This window comes from Erpetoichthys calabaricus, chromosome 9, assembly GCF_900747795.2.
Source record: "Erpetoichthys calabaricus chromosome 9, fErpCal1.3, whole genome shotgun sequence".
In the NCBI taxonomy this organism is placed as follows: Eukaryota; Metazoa; Chordata; class Cladistia; order Polypteriformes; family Polypteridae; genus Erpetoichthys; species Erpetoichthys calabaricus.
Window position 1 is genome coordinate 114,202,781 of NC_041402.2, and position 19,320 is coordinate 114,222,100.

General features: G+C 38.4%; 1 protein-coding gene across 1 annotated transcript in view; it reads right to left on the reverse strand.

Moving 5' to 3' along the window:
* pepd (peptidase D) overlaps window positions 1-19,320 on the reverse strand; it is a 347,373-nt gene that overhangs the window by 226,827 nt on the left and 101,226 nt on the right. The window contains exons 6-7 of the mRNA XM_051931543.1: window positions 10,701-10,762; window positions 5,027-5,071 (exon numbers count right to left, since the gene is read on the reverse strand). Coding sequence (XP_051787503.1) covers window positions 5,027-5,071; window positions 10,701-10,762 — 107 coding nt within the window. The remainder of the gene's footprint in view (window positions 1-5,026; window positions 5,072-10,700; window positions 10,763-19,320) is intronic.

Sequence of the window (19,320 nt, forward strand, 5' to 3'; positions counted from 1 at the left end):
AAATATTTTTATTTTTGATTTTTAAATGAATATTCTTGCTGTTAGTCTTTAACCCTTGTAAGTTGTAACTCTAAAACAGAAAGTCATCCACCACGAGGCTCCCACACATATTCATCCGGTGAACGGCAGCTAGTGACAGAGGGCGGGTGTTCACACAGCATTTGCGGCGACAGTGCAAGCTGAATGCGGGTGCGTAACGCGTGTGAAACAGAAAGCGATTTAAGTGTCGCCTTTCTTTGCGCTTGTTGTATATCAAGATGTAATTCAAACGGCTGAAATCAGAATGTGCTGGTCAAGAAAACGTTTACCACATGGTCAAAAAAATCACGAGTGAGTAATGTTTCAGTTTATTTCTCAGGTGACTGCTTTTTGTTGACAGCAATTCACCTGCCACTTCACACAAGAGAAATCGTTTTTACTTTCTCATATATAAAGTATAAAGTATAGAGAAAGTATAGTAATCATGAAAAAATTCGACCTTGATATTTTGATGAATCTTGACGTTATAAACCTCACAGAGTTCAAAAATACAGTTTTTTGGAATTGTGTGTGTACGTGTGTGTCTGTGTGTGTGTAAACACGATAACTCAAAAACGCAACTAGATAGATTGATGAAATTCGGCATATGGTTGTTACACCACAATTGTACATCTGTATTAACTTTTGGGTCAAATCCATCACCCGGAATGGTACTTTACCTAAACACATGAACTCGATTTTTTGGTTTTTTATTCATGCAGCTGCAGAGTCCGATTTATTCAACTTTACTTTTATAATAATTGTTCAATATATTATTCATTTGATTTGATTTGTTGTTGATGGTTCCTTAATGTACATAATATAAAAATATAATCATCATCTTGTGGTTTACCTAGTGCTGGGCGGTATGACCAAAATTCTATATCATGGTATTTTTCAAAATTATACCGGTTTCACAGTATTCAATGGTATTTTATTCCCATGCATGAGTGGCTGTTAACCACATCTTCCACTGCAATTACTGCAGTAGATTGGCTAAGAATAACGTATTCCACTATCATGAGAAATGTACATTGTACAAAAAAATATTTTAATGTGCACACAAGTATTAATACAGGTTTGCATGGCCCCATAAAGTGATAGTTTTCAAGGGGTGTCACTAATGAAGAGAAGGAATCACATTGCATGACAGATGCAGTCAAAATATAGAACCTCTTTTTTAAACAAAGTTTGCAAACAACTTAAAACTAAAATTTTGACAACATATTTTTAACCATCCAAAGAGGCATTTAGACTTAGACTTGCTAAGTTGTATTGCACTGAACATGTCTTAAAAAAGGAATGAATAGTAAATATTTTTTGTAAACCAACTACACTTTCTGTTAATGTTAACAATCTCTGTCCACTGACACGTTAAAGTGACTTTTTAAACAACTTTACCATCATTACACTGCATAATATTTAAACTAACAAATAATAACAATAAAATAAATAATAGTGCAACATCCAGTAATAATACTATTACTTCAAGCCCAGATGCATTACACAGTATTCACCAAATAAAAATAAAATAAAATAAAACAAAACAAGTGCAACTGGGTGATGACATCTTTACCTACTGAACCATCATTAAGGCAAACTGCATTAATATGGACCTTGCTTCAAGCTAAGATATACACATAAAAAAATAAACTGCAACTAGCATTTATAATGCTATTTGTGGTATAGCCCTACGGAAGCGTATTGGGGCCATGGTGAAAAAAAAAAAAAAATACACACACAGTGAAGAAAAAAAAAAAATATGTCGAGAATAAAGTCGACATGTTGACTTTATTCCTGCTGTTTATGTCGCGATTAAAGTCGACATTTCCACATTATTCTCATAGTTTATTTTGTCATTAAAGTAGAATGTCGTAAACTAAACTTCGTCCTAAAATCAATGTTTAATTTACTAGATTTTCTCAAACGTCATAACTATTGTAGCACATTAAATGCTTTGTGTTAAGTGTTCCCCGACCCAGTTGTTAACCGCTACACGCTTCTTAAACTGACTTCTCTTAACTAAGAGGAGGTGCAGGCAGCTATCGCTGCACAGACTACATTCACTTCATGATATTCCTGCTCTCTGAATATTTAGAATGCCAAGATAAATACTTGATATCATTTTCATGATGAAATGCATTAAAGCAGGTATTAAACATCCATCCATCCATTTTCCAACCCGCTGAATCCGAACACAGGGTCACGGGGGTCTGCTGGAGCCAATCCCAGCCAACACAGGGCACAAGGCAGGGAACCAATCCCGGGCAGGGTGCCAACCCACTGCAGGACACACACAAATACACCCACTCACCAAGCACACACTAGGGCCAATTTAGAATCGCCAATCCACCTAACCTGCATGTCTTTGGACTGTGGGAAGAATCCGGAGCGCCCGGAGGAAACCCACGCAGACACAGGGAGAACATGCAAACTCCACGCAGGGAGGACCCGGGAAGTGAACCCAGGTCCCCAGATCTCCCAACTGCGAGGCAGCAACGCTACCCACTGCGCCACCGTGCCGCCCCTGATATTAAACATGCAACATGCAATTTCTATCATTCACATGAGGTGGGTATATATTTTTCAAAATTACTTTAGAATTAAATATATTACCCATCAACATAACACCACTTTCAGAATCAGACACTACATCTTATGCTTCAAATAAAATTACTTTATGTGTTAAAATTGCCACACCTCTGGTTTCCTTTATATACCCAGAGTGAACAATTTGACCAATCCAGTCTCTATGCAATCGAAACTGGTTCTTACTTAAGTAAGTCTCCTGTAAAAAATACTATCTTAGTTTTTAGGTTTGTGAAGTGGGAAAATATTTATTTCTCTTTAGATAATCATTAAGGCCTTTGACATTCATCTTGACCCATCTCAAGTAGGGATGTCTTTCTCCTCTCCTCTCTGTCCAAAACAGTTCAATATGCTGCCTCTAACCAAGAGCGGTTCCCGTGTGTGATGCAGAAGTGGACGGCCTTACGTTTTGTGCACAGGTGCAGGATCGACTGTGACCCAAACTGGCGTCAGGAGCTGCTGATTGCCGCAGCTGTGCAACACTCCCTCATTTTAAAAGGAAAGCCAAGTGTTAGGAGGGGGGGGGAAAGGCAGATTGGAGGATTAAGAGGAAAACAGATTGGCCAGTGACCAAGAGAGACAGACTGAAGGGATACAGAGGAGGTTAAAAGGAAAAGAAAGACAGAGAGGCAGAGGCAGAGATGGAGAGTGAGAGCACCCGAGCTGAATGGATTGAGGCAAAGTGTCTGGAGTGAGCCTCAGGAGCACAGGAACTTGCTGTTTGACGGGTTGCCCTGCATGTGCCAATGGGAGGGGGCAACAGGGAACAGAGCCCTGATATGAAGGTTGACTGTACCTGTTGACGGGCGTCTCCTATTTCTGCAAGGTCCAGACAGGATAAGGGGAGGAGACGCCATGTTTAAAAGGGAAGCATTGGGGCCGACTGGTTTTATGGACTGTCTCTGGTTTTTAAACTCTTTGTTTTAAAAGATTATTTACAGTATTGAACTGTTTTAAAATATACCAGCACCTTTTATCTTTGGATTATTTATTTATTGAACATTTTGTACCAACTGCACTTTGGGATACTGTTCATTTGATTGTTTATATTAAAAGCAAAGTTCACTTTTGCACCTACCCCTTGCAATGAGTTGTGCATTTTGTCCTCAATTGCCAAGCTCATCCAAGTAATGACTAGGCGTCCTAATGCAACAGGGAGTGCTAACCACTCTCTGTGTCCGTGGCACGACTAGGAATGGCCCAGGTGGATTGAGTCCTGCCTCGTAGGTACCTTCATGCCATCTCCAAGCTGCATTAAATCTCAATCCAGACTCTTTTCATGTGTAGCTCCTAACCGACAGAACAAGATATTCACATGAATTCGAACGTCCGACTCCCACAAGACTCTTGCTTGGTGCATTCCTATCTAACTGATAATGGCTTTGTTACGTTTTTGTAACTAAGGAAGTGTAGCTACTCTGCATTTTGTTTGGAGTTCTTCATTTTTGATAATTAATTTTGTAACCATGTTCCATAACATAACACACATCTGCATAGGTTTTTCTCCCAATACAACACTTTATCTCCAAATCTCAAAGACAAGGGCAAATATTTGATGAAAGAGGCCTTTCAACTCAACTCAGCTTGTCAATACCTACAACCTTTACAAAATATTCTTATTTTATGATGTGAAAGTTTCCAAAGTACTACTAATGTATCTACTGTACAATGTTAAATTATTCAACATGTTTATTGCTCCTTTTAAAAAAAAAAAAAAAAAACTTCCACATTTGTGTGAATTTACCCTGCAGTATCTGTGTGCCCCAAGTTATTGTTGGCAAAATAATCTTAAAGCAAAAACCCATTCCACTAATTCCATTTAGAATTTAAATACTTTTTATGTTACCTCTTAACCAAAATTTTCTTAAACAGGAAAGATTCAAATCTCAAATTTCTCTTCTTAGCCCATACAAACCCTGTAGTTCTGAAATAAATCTAATTGCTCGCCTCAACACATTCTGTAGTATTATCTATACAAAATATCTCAGACAAGGCCTCAGAACTCCAGCAGGCTATGCAAACCAATATTTTATTGGCCCTACTTCTCAGTAAGTTATACTGACTAGATGAATTTCACTAAGCAACATGGAAAACAGACGGATAATTTGGAGGCAATACCTTAAAATGTTTTGACAAGGTTAATGCATATTAAAGAAGAGGGTAAAAATCAGAAACAAACTGCATCCATACCATTCCCATAATAATGTATTTAGAGGAAATTTATTACTATTATTTTAGCTAATACCAAATTAACTTTATAAAACAGAACAAATACACAACTGTAGTCATAAAAATACATATTCGCTTTGTTTCTGAGGATTAAGAATTACATCCTATGAGAGTCATACTTTATATAAAGCCCAAATTTTAAAAATTGCTTCTACAAATAAAAATAAAAAATACATAAAAATTAACATACCATTCAACAATTTCAGGATGAAGAAGGACATTGTTCACTTGGAACCTTTTAAGAGAGAAAAATATTGAACTTGAATACAAGTTTACATTGATTGGAATAGGTAAATGATAAAAGAACTATAAAAGCATAAAGGGCCAGAATATGTTCAAGATATTTCATACAATGAAGTCTCTGAAAATAATAAAAATACAAACTACAGATTAAGAAGAATGAATGTTTTAATTATACTGTAGTAATAATAATAATAATAGCAGCTCACTACTCAAAACAAGGAGAGTCCAGCCGCGAACCCGCAACCTTTTGCTTATGTGGCAGCAACTCTTACCTCTATACCAGCTAAGCCAACAGTCAACTTTCTTTCAATTGATATTTAAGCTTTGGTTTTTCTCATTGACAGCAACATGTAAATTGAATAATTTATTTTTCTTTGGTTATATTCTTGAATAAAAGCACATTTGTTTTGTTAAACCTTTCTTGAAAGTGTTTATTTCACATTTGGACTTCAGTCTTCACACATTACACGTCAGCATTTTGCCAATTAACAGTATAACATGAAAGCAGTTTCTGTTTTTGTTATGTGTTCAACATTTCTTGCCTTGCATTTTCTGTCATCCTACATTTATCCAGATCGTTGTAGACATGGAACACACATGAAATGTATGTATTCCAAATAACAATATATTATTATTTACCCTATACAATTCAAGGCACCTCACATCCAGATAAAGAGACTAAAGCTGGGAGAACTGTGCGACTGACTGACTGACAGTTGAGTTGGTGGGGGATGGGAGAGCAGGCTGTTTGCTGCTTGTGCTAATTGACACATCTGCAAAACAAAGACACTGATGAAGAGGTGTGAAGGAATTTAAGGTGGGCTGGCCTTATGACTTTTTTTCATAAGCTCTTATTCTTACTATTATAAAATAAAAACAAACATTTGTTTTGAGTCTGTAAAAGCCAGTGTAAATTTATGGTACTTGAAAAGGATAGCATTTTTTTTTAATTCAATATTATTCTCTCAGTCACGTTCACCCCAACCTGACACTGCTGTTTTCACATAAATACGTGCTATAACAGAGGTGAACTCAGATGATGATGAGGGTTCTACATAGGATAAAGAGAACAGAAGCCCTCCCCCGCAAGAAACATCCACTCACACACAAGAATAACACAGCTGCACCAGGCATAAAGGCGAAAGATGGCAACGTTTGCATGCAGCAACAGGTTGGGCGTCATCCTGCCAGTCAAATTGCCACACGTGTGTCCTTCAAAGAAAAAGCAGTGCTTACAAAGCTCGCCAAGGTATCATGCAAAGTCCTGTTTTTGATTATGTTTTCTGATGGTCTTTATATGAAAAACATTTACATGTTACTTATATAAAAGCCAGATCGAAAGTTATTTACCTTGATTTATTTACTTATCTTCCTACAGTGTCAAGTCACAAGTAGACTGCAGAGCTTTCTACATTTGATCGACATGGGCATGCTCACAAACTACATGTGTAATGAAGTGACTTCAGCTGCAGGTGGAAGCTCCTGTTGCACCCTACGCAACTGTGTTTGATCTTATTCAAGAAAAGATCCCGGTCGCCCCGTGGGAGAAAGACTTTCTGAGACTAAGGTCAAAAAGCAGCTGAAGTCACTAAATAAATCAAGGTAAATAACATTCGATCTGGCTTTTATATAAGTAACATATAAATGTATTTATATAAAGACCATCACAAAACATAATCACAAACTGGGCGTTGCACAGTACCTTGGCGAGCTCTGTAATCCGTGCTTTTTATTTGACGGATAGTTGTGGGGCAGACTGACTGGCATGACGCCGGACCTCTTGCTGCATCCAAACACTTTTACGCTTTGTGCTGCTGGGTTGTTCTTACATGTGAGAGGACGTTTCTTGTGGGTAGGGGAGGGCTTCTGTTCTCTTTCTCTGATGAAGAACCCTCATCCTTATCCGAGTTCACCTCTGTTGTAGCACGTCTTTATTTGAAAACAGCAGTGTCAGACCAGGGTGAGCATGAACGCGACTGAGAGAATAAAACTGAATTAGAAAAAAAAAAAAAAACAACATGCTAACCTTTACAAGTACCATACATTTACACCGGCTGTTACAAACTCAAATTAAATGTATGTTTTTATTGTGTAATAGTAACAATAAGAGCAGCTCATTACTCAGAACGTTTTTTTTTGTGACGCAGCAAGGCTCGAGCCCACAACATGTGGATTATGAGTCAGCAGTTCTTACCGCTGTACTAACAAAACAGTCATAACAATGACGTACACTAACCCGATTTCTTTTTCTTCAGTTGCAGTCTTGAATAAAAGCGCACTTTTGTTATACTTGTACCTTTGGTGAAAGTGCTTTTTGATATTTGGACTTCACACATTATACTCTTCATATCAAAATTTTGTCGTTGGTACTAAAACATGAAAAAGTTTATCTTTTAGATATGTGTTCAACATTTTTGTCATGCTACACTTAACATAGATCTTTGTAGACATGGAACACACATGAAATGCATGTATCCCAACTAACGATATATTATTTACACTATACAGCTCCCGGCACCTCACTAACAGAAAAACAAGGCTTGAGCTGGGAGAACATGTTTTACCATTTCTGTGGCGGTGGGAGGATGGGATAGTAGGCTGCTTGCTGCTTATTCACACATTAACAACACAAAAGACACTGACGGAGAGGTGAGAACGGATTTAAGGTGTTTATTTCAAACCTTATTTAGACCCCACCACTTAGTCTCTCTGTCCAAAACATAATCAGTTTTACTTTCAAGGTTATTCTGAGAAGCAACATGTCCTTTACAGTGCCATACACCATTTACTTGACCACAGCCAGTGATTGATGCATACGCTGCTTTACAATTTGTTATAAGTTATTAAAGATGAAGTTTAGGCCTGAAAAGGGCAAGGGTTAGGGATTCTTTATGAGGCTTCTCATACTCTGTGACTACATAAGATAAGATCTGTTCGTAATTGTGTGCCCTCTGATGTTGATAATGTCCATTTCCTATGTCTGAACATTTGAAAATTTATGACAGGAACACTGTCAGAGTATTCAAGCCATCACATGTTCAACAAGCTGCTATATATTTCACGTCATTTAAGTCATTTTAGATTAAAATAATTACCTGCTTTATCACAGTACATTTTTGTACTCGGCAGTGCATCAGCATTTGTCAGATCTTGCAAGCTGACTAGTACAGTAAACGCTGTAATGTTACAGTGATTTCCCACCTTGTCAACCCTTAAATCAGTTTTGTATCCAAACAAAGGACTCCTTTTATATGTGGTTTCTAAATGCTCTCTACATTCACCAAGGTACACTTTCTGACTAGGTTGTGATGCTGCCCCACAGAGTCATCGTGACTCTGCAGAATACCCTGTGGATTTAATTCCTGGCTGCTTGCAATTATGACTCCTTTCATTTGTAACTGGCACTGAAGCAGTAGTGGAATGGTTTGCCCTATCCTCATTTTTTTTTTTAAATCCATAACAAAGTCTGTGTTAATAATTATCTATACTGCAGTAAACAATAATAGGATACTATTAATTATTGGCATTCTTATCCACACTGGTCCAGTTGCTTTAAAGCTAATGCTATTGTTTCTCCTGCTTGCTGCACAATTTCACTATATAAAATATTGCTCACTAGTGTATGTGTACATTTTAAACTGAGGTTATGGCAGTCTGGCACACTATAAGCAGCTGCTTTTAAGAACAACACCCAAGTTAAGATCATACATGTAGAATTGGGTCTTTTGTTTTTATCACATTGTTTCTGATTAGGAAAATATTGCATGGACCAATGATCCAAAACATCTAGTAGTCTGCTGGGTTTTTTGTCTTTGTAATTTGGTTGTCCAGAAATAGAAACTGGTAGTTGAAGGTGCTGGGACTACCAAATTGTACACCCCTGTATTTGTTTACTCTTTGGTACAATAATTTGCCATGACACAAGATAAGGCAAGTTGTAGAATGGTACCAGAGACAAGAAAGTGTATTCAGCTTAACCCAGCTGATCTTCCCTAGACATCAGGTCACACATCTTTGGGATGTGAAATAAATTTGAAAGAAATGTGAAAGAAAAGACAGAAACTATCATGAATGTAACTGCTTATAGGCATTACAATGAAGGGAACACAGGAAGTCTAAAATATCCATCTCTTATTTTCCTACTGAAAAGATAAAAATATGTCAACACCACCCACATCACTAAGTGTGATCTTGGCCAAACTTATTTGGCTGTCATCAATCGGGCTCCCCAAAACTCTTTTCAATAACCCAGTAACTGGAGAATAAGATGTAGGCTTCAGCAAAGAAAATGATGCAAACCACTGAACAAAAATAAAAATCTATGCTCAGCAGAATTTTGCGGTTGTACAGTGGAACCTCGGTTTGCGAGCATAATTTGTTCCGGAAACGTGCTCGTAGTCCAAAGCACTCATATATCAAAGTGAATTTCCCCATAAGAAATAATGGAAACTCAGATGATTTGTTCCACAACCCAAAACTATTCATATAAAAATGATTAATACAAAACATAAAGTAAAAATACATAAAACAAATTAACCTGCACTTTACCTTTGAAAAGAATCATGGCTGGCGTGAGTGAGTTTCTAAACTCTTGTGGGATTGCATCCAACGGGACGACACGCAGAAGAGCGTCCCAAAGCAATCGCAGTCTCCCAGTGCTGTAACAGTTCGCCGTAAAAGTGAATCTGAAAAGATCACGGACATGCTATAAGCGCCTGCCGTCGATGGGCGATACAAGGAACAAGGAACATTATAAATGTGCAGGGCCCTGCCTGACTGCTATGTCTGTGTATAAATAACCGCGCTGTTGCTGTTTCAAGCTGAATAAAGCTTGTGTTGCTAAAGTACTGAGACTCAGCTTAGTGTTTTAGGGTGCAAGATGGGGACTCGCAAGTCACAGCACAAACGCGTGTGCGCACACACACATGAGCGCGCGCATGCACACACACGCAAGCGAGCGAGCACACACACGCGCGTGCGCGCACACACAGTCACAATGCTAATGCTGCAGTAAACAGTATACGCTCATACGGATGTTGACTATATGAGTGAGGCACGCCGACTCAGCTGGAGAATAGGAGACGATTGCCCACAATCCTGCAGCGAGAGAGAGAGAAGAACCATCAGCTCAGCTGTGATCACATGACGCTCAGCAGACAAAGCGTATACATACTACTCGTACTGCAAGACCTCGCTTGTTTATCAAGTCAAAATTTACTAAAAATTTTTGCTCATCTTGCAAAACACTCGTAAACCAAGTTACTCGCAAACCGAGGTTCCAATGTACTTTCTTCTTTTTTTGCCAATAGAAAAAAAAAAAAGCATGTCTTTTGGAAAGGAAATGGTGGTTGAGGGGGATGTTGACATTAGGGAGTCCAAAAAATATTTTATCAAATACTTGTTAAATCATATTACCCATTTCTTACTTCATAACCCATACTGCATTTCTCTTATAGAGATCTCTTTTTCTTTGCCAGTTCAAAAATTATTTGATGATGATTTTTTCCCCTTCATTAAACAAAATCAGTTATAAGTATGACACAACTACAGCAAAAAAGACTAAGTTTTATTTGTTTATGAAGTTTGAAATTAAATTAATTATTGGAACCAATTCAACTTACTGACTGATTCCCTCAAATGAAGCTTCACGGCAGGTGCTGCCACTGTCCGTATTCACCCCACGCTGCAAGAGAATAAATACATAAATAAACAAATAATGCTTGTTATCTAAAGACATTTAGAAGTGTTAACAAACTGAGTTGAGATGATAAAATAATAGTAAACATTAACTCTGGCATGTGATTATAAGCATTAAACATTATTTGCACATTTGTGATTTGACACATCTAGGCAAAAACAAAATCAAGACTTGTCTTTTATGTAACACATGTAAAATGATGTACCACACTCTAGGAAATTATTTAAGGTGCTTCAAGACTTCATCACTGTGCTAAATAGCACAGAAGCATTTTTAGAACAAGCCTGTTGTAGTGGGGTGCCTGGTTAAAAATAAGCCCTTCAAGGTTGAGGGACTGCCACAGGCAAGGAACATAACCATGCAAAATTATGATAGTGAGAGATAAAGGCCCTATTGAGTGTTTAATAGAGTGACAGGAAAAGTACAGACAGAACAACAATAATTCATTACATTTATATACAGTGATCCCTCGCTATATCGCGCTTCGCCTTTCGCGGCTTCACTCCATCGCGGATTTTATATGTAAGCATATTTAAATATATATCGCGGATTTTTTGCTGGTTCGCGGATTTCTGCGGACAATGGGTCTTTTAATTTCTGGTACATGCTTCCTCAGTTGGTTTGCCCAGTTGATTTCATACAAGGGACGCTATTGGCAGATGGCTGAGAAGCTACCCAACTTACTTTTCTCTCTCTCTTGCCTTGTTTATCTGTGATCCTGACGTAGGGGGTGTGAGCAGGGGGGCTGTTCGCACACCTAGACCAGGGGTGGGCAGATTCAGTCCTGGAGGGCCGCAGTGGGTGCAGGTTTTTGTTCCAACCCAGTTGCTTAATAAGAAGTACTCATTGCTCAAGTAACACTTCTGCTTCACTTTAGTTGTCTCGCTCGTTAAGATTTTGAACCCTTATTGCTTGTTTTAGTCTTAAACAGCTGTAGTCTTGGTTTTTAATTGTTCCTTATTAGCAATAACATGCAAATAACAAAAGAAACCAGCAGTTCTCCATTTAGCTTTAGAGAATAACTCGTCTGTTTTAGACTTCAAATCATTTGGATGATATCCTTAGAAAGGGAAACAAATCTAGGATATGAGAATGGCCTTACATAGCAGAATTAAAGTGCTAGCAAGCCATGAAATTAAATAATTGACAAGGATTGGTTTTTAATTAAGCAACTGGGTTGGAGAAAAAAACCTGCAACCACTGCGGCCCTCCAGGACTGAATCTGCCCACCCCTGACCTAGACGATACTGACGCTCGTCTAAAAATGCTGAAAGATTATCTTCACGTTGCTATCTTTTGTGCAGCTGCTTCCTGAAAAGACATGCTGCAAGGTGCTTCGCATACTTAAAAGCCAAACAGCCCTATTGATTTGTTTGCTCTATCTATGTGACATTCTGTGCTCCTGACAAGCACTCCTTTGAAGAGGAAGATATGTTTGCATTCTTTTAATTGTGAAATGGAACTGTCATCTCTGTCTTGTCATGGAGCACAGTTTAAACTTTTGAAAAAGAGACAAATGTTTGTTTGCAGTGTTTGAATAACGTTCCTGTCTCTCTACAACCTCCTGTGTTTCTGCGCAAATCTGTGACCCAAGCATGACAATATAAAAATAACCATATAAACATATGGTTTCTACTTCGCGGATTTTCTTATTTCGCAGGTGGCTCTGGAACGCAACCCCCGCGATGGAGGAGGGATTACTGTAGTGCTTTTCAAGGTATTCAAAGCATTTAGAATACCACAGAGAAGTGACCAGAACATAAAGATGCATGAAGGAAAATTCGTGACACCTAATAAAGACTATATTGCCAACTTATTGTGTCTCTCACTTATCTATGTTTTCACAGTGAAAACAAAATTAATCGTGTTCTTTTTTTGGCAGATTTCTACACAACCTTAACAGTGCAATTGGATTTAAATTTTGACACACTATACCACATTCTGAAATACCAGGACTCACTCTTTCTTCCTCTCTTAAGCTCTCTGCTCTCCTTTAACACTAAACTCGCACTTTGTCTGCCGTTACAAGGTTTTTCCCCAAAAGAATTCTACCTAAAATGCAGCACAACTGCCACGTGCCAGAACAATATGAAGAGTCTCCTTCTCCAATTTTGCCACAAGTTTTTCATCATACAATCACTGAAGCAACAATTATATTAATAGTGCTACCATGGAACTTGAAAACCTTCTGTATCACATTGCTCCACAGTAATATTCCTGTATTGACAACCTTATAAGATTTCTGAATTACAGGCTTTGACTTCCTCAACAATAAGCCAAACAAACTACGTATTGAAAAAAGCCAGTGAAGAAAGCTGACACCATTCTCTCCAACAATAATCTTGTAGTCAGTATACTCTCTGAATTCACTGCTCAAGAATGGCATGAATTTTATAGCAGTGCCAAGAAACAATGACAATCTTCAAGTCATTATCTCCTTCTTCCAAACAAATTGCTTCACTGCTCAAAAGGCACGAGACACCAGTTCTATGAGAGATTGTGATCTTAGCTCTGACACAGAGTTTTTGGACCTAATGTTAATTGCCCAGACCATCTAGAATATCATATTTACTGTACTTCTTCATGAAAAGTCCCAAAAGACTTATTTCAGCCTTTCTGACAGCCAGAGACCACAGCTTAACCCTCTAAGGCCAAAGCCTTTTTTAGTGTTCTGCATGGTTTTTAAAGTCAGCCTGTTTATTGCATGAAATCGGAATTCTATCCCAACTGGTACATGTCTTTTTTCAGCAGCAGTTGTACTTTCAAAAATGATTAATCGAGCCATATTTACATTGTAGTGTAGCTAAAATAGTGATATAAAATTGGACAAAATGCTTTTCAAATTTTTAGTTCCCCATTAAAAAAAAAAACACACACAAAGCACTGATATATCCAACAGTTTTGGAAAAATAAAATTGCAAAGATGTCTTTGGCATGTTTTTCAGTATCACTCAACATTTTTCACTCAAAATACAATGAATAATATTCATTTATTTCTTATATAAGAAAGTCATAAAATTCTTCATATGTTCCACTGTTCAAAACAAGTTCCTGTCAAGAATGAGTGGCGCATTAATTTCCTTGTATTGCCAAGCAGTTTCCAGCCTGTTATTCACACATTTCCTTCTCCCAGATGTGTCTTTTGTACAAAGGTGCGCACAAAGTCCGTATACCCCTATCTTTAGGAGTATTTACAGGAATAATCATGACAATTTGGTTCCTGTGGACATCAGCCCAAGTCTTCCCGGTATTTCGAAGTGTGTTTCCGACATCCCGTCTGGTGCTGCCACCTGCTGCCACTCAAGAAATCGCAACAATGTGGCAGTTGTTCCAAAAGTGTTTTCACGATCGAGGAGCGTTTGGTGGCCACTGTGTGGGTTCATGAGCAGCCTGTTACTGGGAAATCGATCAAAAATGTCATGGATGACTTTGTTGTGCGTTTTGGGAAGGCATCGCCGACAAAGAGGACGTTGTTGCAGTGGGAGAAGAAGGCTTTTGCAACAGGCGGCGTCCGAGATGCGCCACGAAGTGGAAGACCATCCGCAAAGCATAAAACGTGTGCAGATGTGGCAGAGTCTGTCCAATGATCCCCAATGAAATCCAGTCGTAAACGTGCTGCTGAGTTGGGAATAGCGGAATCGACAATGCGAAAACACATCAAACAGGACTTGCAAATGAAATGTTGGTGTCCATTGCCTGTTAACGAGTTATCAGATGCCGACTTGGACAGACGTCAGGAAGCTTGTGATCTGATGCTGCACCAATTTCCAACAAATGCTGAGAAGGAAAAGGTTATGTTCTCTGACGAGTGCGCAATTTATCGCAGCTCCCGCAATCGAAACGTGTTTTTCTGGGGAAAAGAAAATCCACATTTCTTTGAAGAAATTGAGCATAGCCCACAACACGTGATGATCTGGGCCGGAATGACAGCACAGCATTTGTTTGGCCCTTATTTTTTTGATGGTTCTGTTAACCAAATCAGTTATCTGGAAATGCTGAATGGCTGGCTCATCCCGCAACTGAGAAACCAGGGTGTCTTTGACAGTGTTTGGTTTCAACAAGACAGGGCACCTGCCCATTTCGCAATCACCGTGCGTGATCGCCTCAACGATGTCTTTGGGAATTGTTGGATCGGACTAGGATCAAACAACAATCCCGCTCCTCTTCCGTGGCCTCCGTGAAGCCCTGATCTCACAACTCCAGATAATGCACTCTGGGGGTTTATCAAAGAAGACGTGCAGAAGCGCTGTTATTCATCGAATGATGAACTGAAACATGCGGTTTGCACAGCGTTCCAGGAAGTTACCCCTCAAATGTTGCAGAACATGAGCAGGAGAACCTGGCGCCGCATTCGGCTATGCAGAAATCATGGAGGGACCCATACAAATGTTTTGGATTCCTAAGAGGTAACCTTTAGCTTTCAAAATTCTCCCAAAGATAGGGGTATATGGACTTTGTGCGCACCCTGTACAGAGACCAATGTTGGCTGAAACTTCAACACACACATGAAAGGAGTGTGCCTCAGTTTGAGGAATCTGTAGAGACACACCACATATCTGAACTAAGTCCTTCACAGACTGCTTGTGCTTCATTTACTCACTGTCCTTTGCTTTGCAGATCTCATTTGGAAGAATATAAAAATGTGTTAGTCTTGCATATTATTTTCACATTTTATTGACATTGCTGTTAGAATTACAGCATGTGGTGGCTGGTGCAAGTTTATCAGAAAGATCACCCCTTTCATTTGTATGTTGTACTGATTTCCTGGTTTGTGGCATGGAATGTCTTTTATAGCTCAGTGTCCATCACCACCCTTCACTCTCTCCTTTGCAGAGTGCCCCCTAAATGGCACCTACGTATAGTTTCTATAAAAATGCAGATGTACATGTGTGAGTAAATGCAAACAAAATATTTTAGGTGTTTGTTTATCTTCAAATAGATCCAAAACCTCCTGAAAAGGTGGATTTATTTATTCATTTATTAAATGCCAAACTATCTAGTTGGGAGCAACTTTTATGATCATAATGACTATCAAAATAGCATTTCTTGTTTGGTGTTAAATGCTTTTGGCTGTGCTACTTCAATATTGCTGCGCACTTTAGCAGTTACACCATGTAAATCAATGACGATGCGTTTACTCTGTAATAATTCACATTCATTTTCTGTTGACGTTTTTACTCTGTGGTAATCCTAACCCTTTTCATAATCTCTAAAACATGCACCCGAAACAGAGAAGGGGGCAGAGCTTTACACATGCTGATTTTATTATTACCACTCTTATTTTTAACTTCATCCGTTTATTGTCTGGTACAAATCTTTTAATCAATATATAACCCACTTCCTATTGTCCAAATGACTTGAAATTTTGCACACTTACTCACTTCCGACGACAATACATGAATCAATAATCAGTTTCACTAACTGATCAATTAAACCATGTTAAGAAATGAAATTTTCATATGAAGAATAGTTCAAGATTTAACCAACAGATGGCACTAGTAACGGATAGAAATATTAAAGGAAGTGTTAAAATGTTGATTACAAAATTATAATAAAACAAACCCAAGACTAAAATGTATAAAAAAAACTTTTTAAAAACCATGCTTATATTAAGTTAAAAAGTATACTAAAAAGTAAAAAATAAGTCTCTCATACATCACTCGTAAAATAAAAGGTGCACGTTTTTCTACCTAGTAGTGCTATTTTTGATCAGCGTTCACAGGGGTTGTAGCCTTTTGGGCTCATTTATAACAACTGATGGGAAGTTTTTCAGCAAAGTGTGTTGGTTCAACATGAAAGTGAAAACACCATGACTCAATGAAAAGTTTATGAATTAGCAGAAAGGTTTAAAGTGGGAACAACAAGTAAGACCAATGTGGTCGACCATCATAATCACTCACACAAGCCCACATTGGCATGGCGAATGCCTTGAACAGAAAAGACCAACAGATTACATTGTCCACTGTTGCTGCACATTTGGATATCTGCCATGGATCTGCACATGCCATAGTGCATGACAACTTGGGTTAGAGTAAAGATTACCCAAGAGGGTACACAAGCAGCTTACTAATCTGTGCAAGTCAACATCTTTTGGTGAATTTCAGCAAGTTGCAAAGACTGGCCGAAGAAATCTCGCTATGGCGCATTGTTAATAATGGTGCAATCCTGCGGCAGCCTGTCCATGTTCATTTCACCTTAGCTTCAACTGGACTAATGGCAGAGCACTTCACTGTACGTGTTTCGAACTACCCATAACCCAATGTAATGTATTGGAGGGTTCAATCTGTTGTGGTTATCACATAATTTTCAAATTGCCTTTTCGGCAATTTTCAGCATGCCCTTGTATAACTCCCATTCTGTCACCTTTAACTCTCTGAGGGAGGGAGGGAGGGAGAGCAACCCCCCCCCCCCAACGGTATGTACCTAATCCATCACTTTCGACACTACCCCTCACTTTTCAGTGTGTCACTTTGTCTACACTGAGTTTTTTGTACCACTACGTGATTTTTGAGCTCTCCATGGTCTATACATTTTTAAGGACCTTGCAACCCTATGGAGAAGCTGCTGGGTCATTTTCAGAGATGCAGTTATGCCCTTTCACATACCTTTTACCATTTTATTTTATGTGACACTGCTCGTTAAAAATAAGGTCATTTATATTATTCAGCTGACGTCTTTATCCAAGGTGACTTGCAATATTTTTGATACAATTGATTACATTTCTTTTGGATTTCCAAATGGAGCACACAGAAGGTCAAGTGAATTGCATACAATCATACAGCTGGCGGAGTGGTGGGTCTGAGGCTAGGGATCTGCACTGGCAATCGGAAGGTTGCCGGTTTGAATCCTGTAAATACCAATAGGGACTCTGCTCTGCTGGGCCCTTGAGCAAGGCCCTTAACCTGCAATTGCTGAGTGCTTTGAGTAGTGAGAAAAGCGCTATATAAATGCAAAGAATTATTATTATTATTATTATTATAGTGTCAGTAGTGGGATTTGCACCCACAACCTCAGGGTTTGAAATCCAAAGCCTTAACCACTACACTATACTGCCTGTCCTAAATAAATAGGTCATAAATACAGGGTGCCTCCTAGTTAAAGTGTCTGTTCCGTCTTCCCTTATGTTTAAAACATATTATTTACTGTCCCTTGCCATGTTCTGAACAGACTACTAGTATATTTGGGTGTCTTTCCATAGTTCCTAGAGTATGGTGTTGCTGCCAGCCATACACAGAGTATTCAATCTTCATACCAGTGACTGTGAAAAATACATTTGGTGGAGTCAGTAGGTACCCTTAAGGGCATAAAAAAACAATCCAAAATGGTTTATAAAATTTCTTAAAGTAGTAAGAAACTTCTCTCCATACGTTCAAGAAGGATGCCTGGGATATTAGAACTATCTAGACAAGAACAGGCCATTAAGCCCAACAAAGCATGCCAGTCCTATCCACTTAATTCTTCAAAAATAAAATCAAGTCTAGTAAATGACAAAAATGGCAAGGTAAAGCAACACTTATTAGTGAGTATGCTTGCACATATCTCTCTGTTGTATAAAAAAAATCCTGGGATGAGACGAGACTTTTTCAGAGAGATAATTTCAAGTCCCGCAAGACGAGACTTTGTGCCAAGAGATTTAATCACGCCCACGGTCCACTCACCTCTCATTTGTATGAATGCTATTGTCAGACACAGTTCCTGTGCTCTCAGCTCTTATAAATTTTTACGTTTTCCTCATTTTAATACAAGACATGCAATCTATTCATTTCCTTCGATGTAGTCCTTTTCTGGACAATAATTTTTTATGTTCTGATGAAACGTCAACGACTAAGCGAAGAAGAAAGGGCAGCGCGTCGAAAAGAGGCCCAAAAGCATTGGAGAGAAAAGAATTCAAAAAAGAACAATAACAATCTAAGTGCAAATTCAGAAAATACGGAAAGTTATAAATCAGTCCGGACCAAGTGGAATGAAAACATAACAGGTCCAAGCAGGGGCAGTAATAAAAAGAAAGAGTAGAAGACAAAGATGAACGTCAAAAAGAGGTTTAAAAACATTGGTGCAATACACATGCAGAGCAGGTTAGAGATTATGAAAGTACTAAAATTCGAAAGTCTCAAATAACTGATAGTAAAGATTGCATTAGCGCTAACAAACAAATTATTACGCGATGAAATAACTCTGAAATCCACAAACACTACAGGCAAAATATCTAAATCTGCAATAATCTGTTTGCGTTCACATCATTGATTCATTAATTACATTTGATTTAGTCCTGCCCTTGTCAGCACACTCCCAGATTAAAACAAAGACAGTGCGACATCTAGATTGTAATTCTGCTTCAAAATTTATAGATACTTTGAGTAAGTCGAGTGTATCTATCTATCTATCTATCTAACTGTGGAAAACCATTCAGATCAGTTAACATCAAATGTAAACGTGGAAAACAATTTAGATCAGCTAACATCACATTATAATGTGACCTTGAGAGATGCTCTGGACACAGTGGCTCCCCTTAAAACAAAAGTGATCAAAGCACATAGAAACTC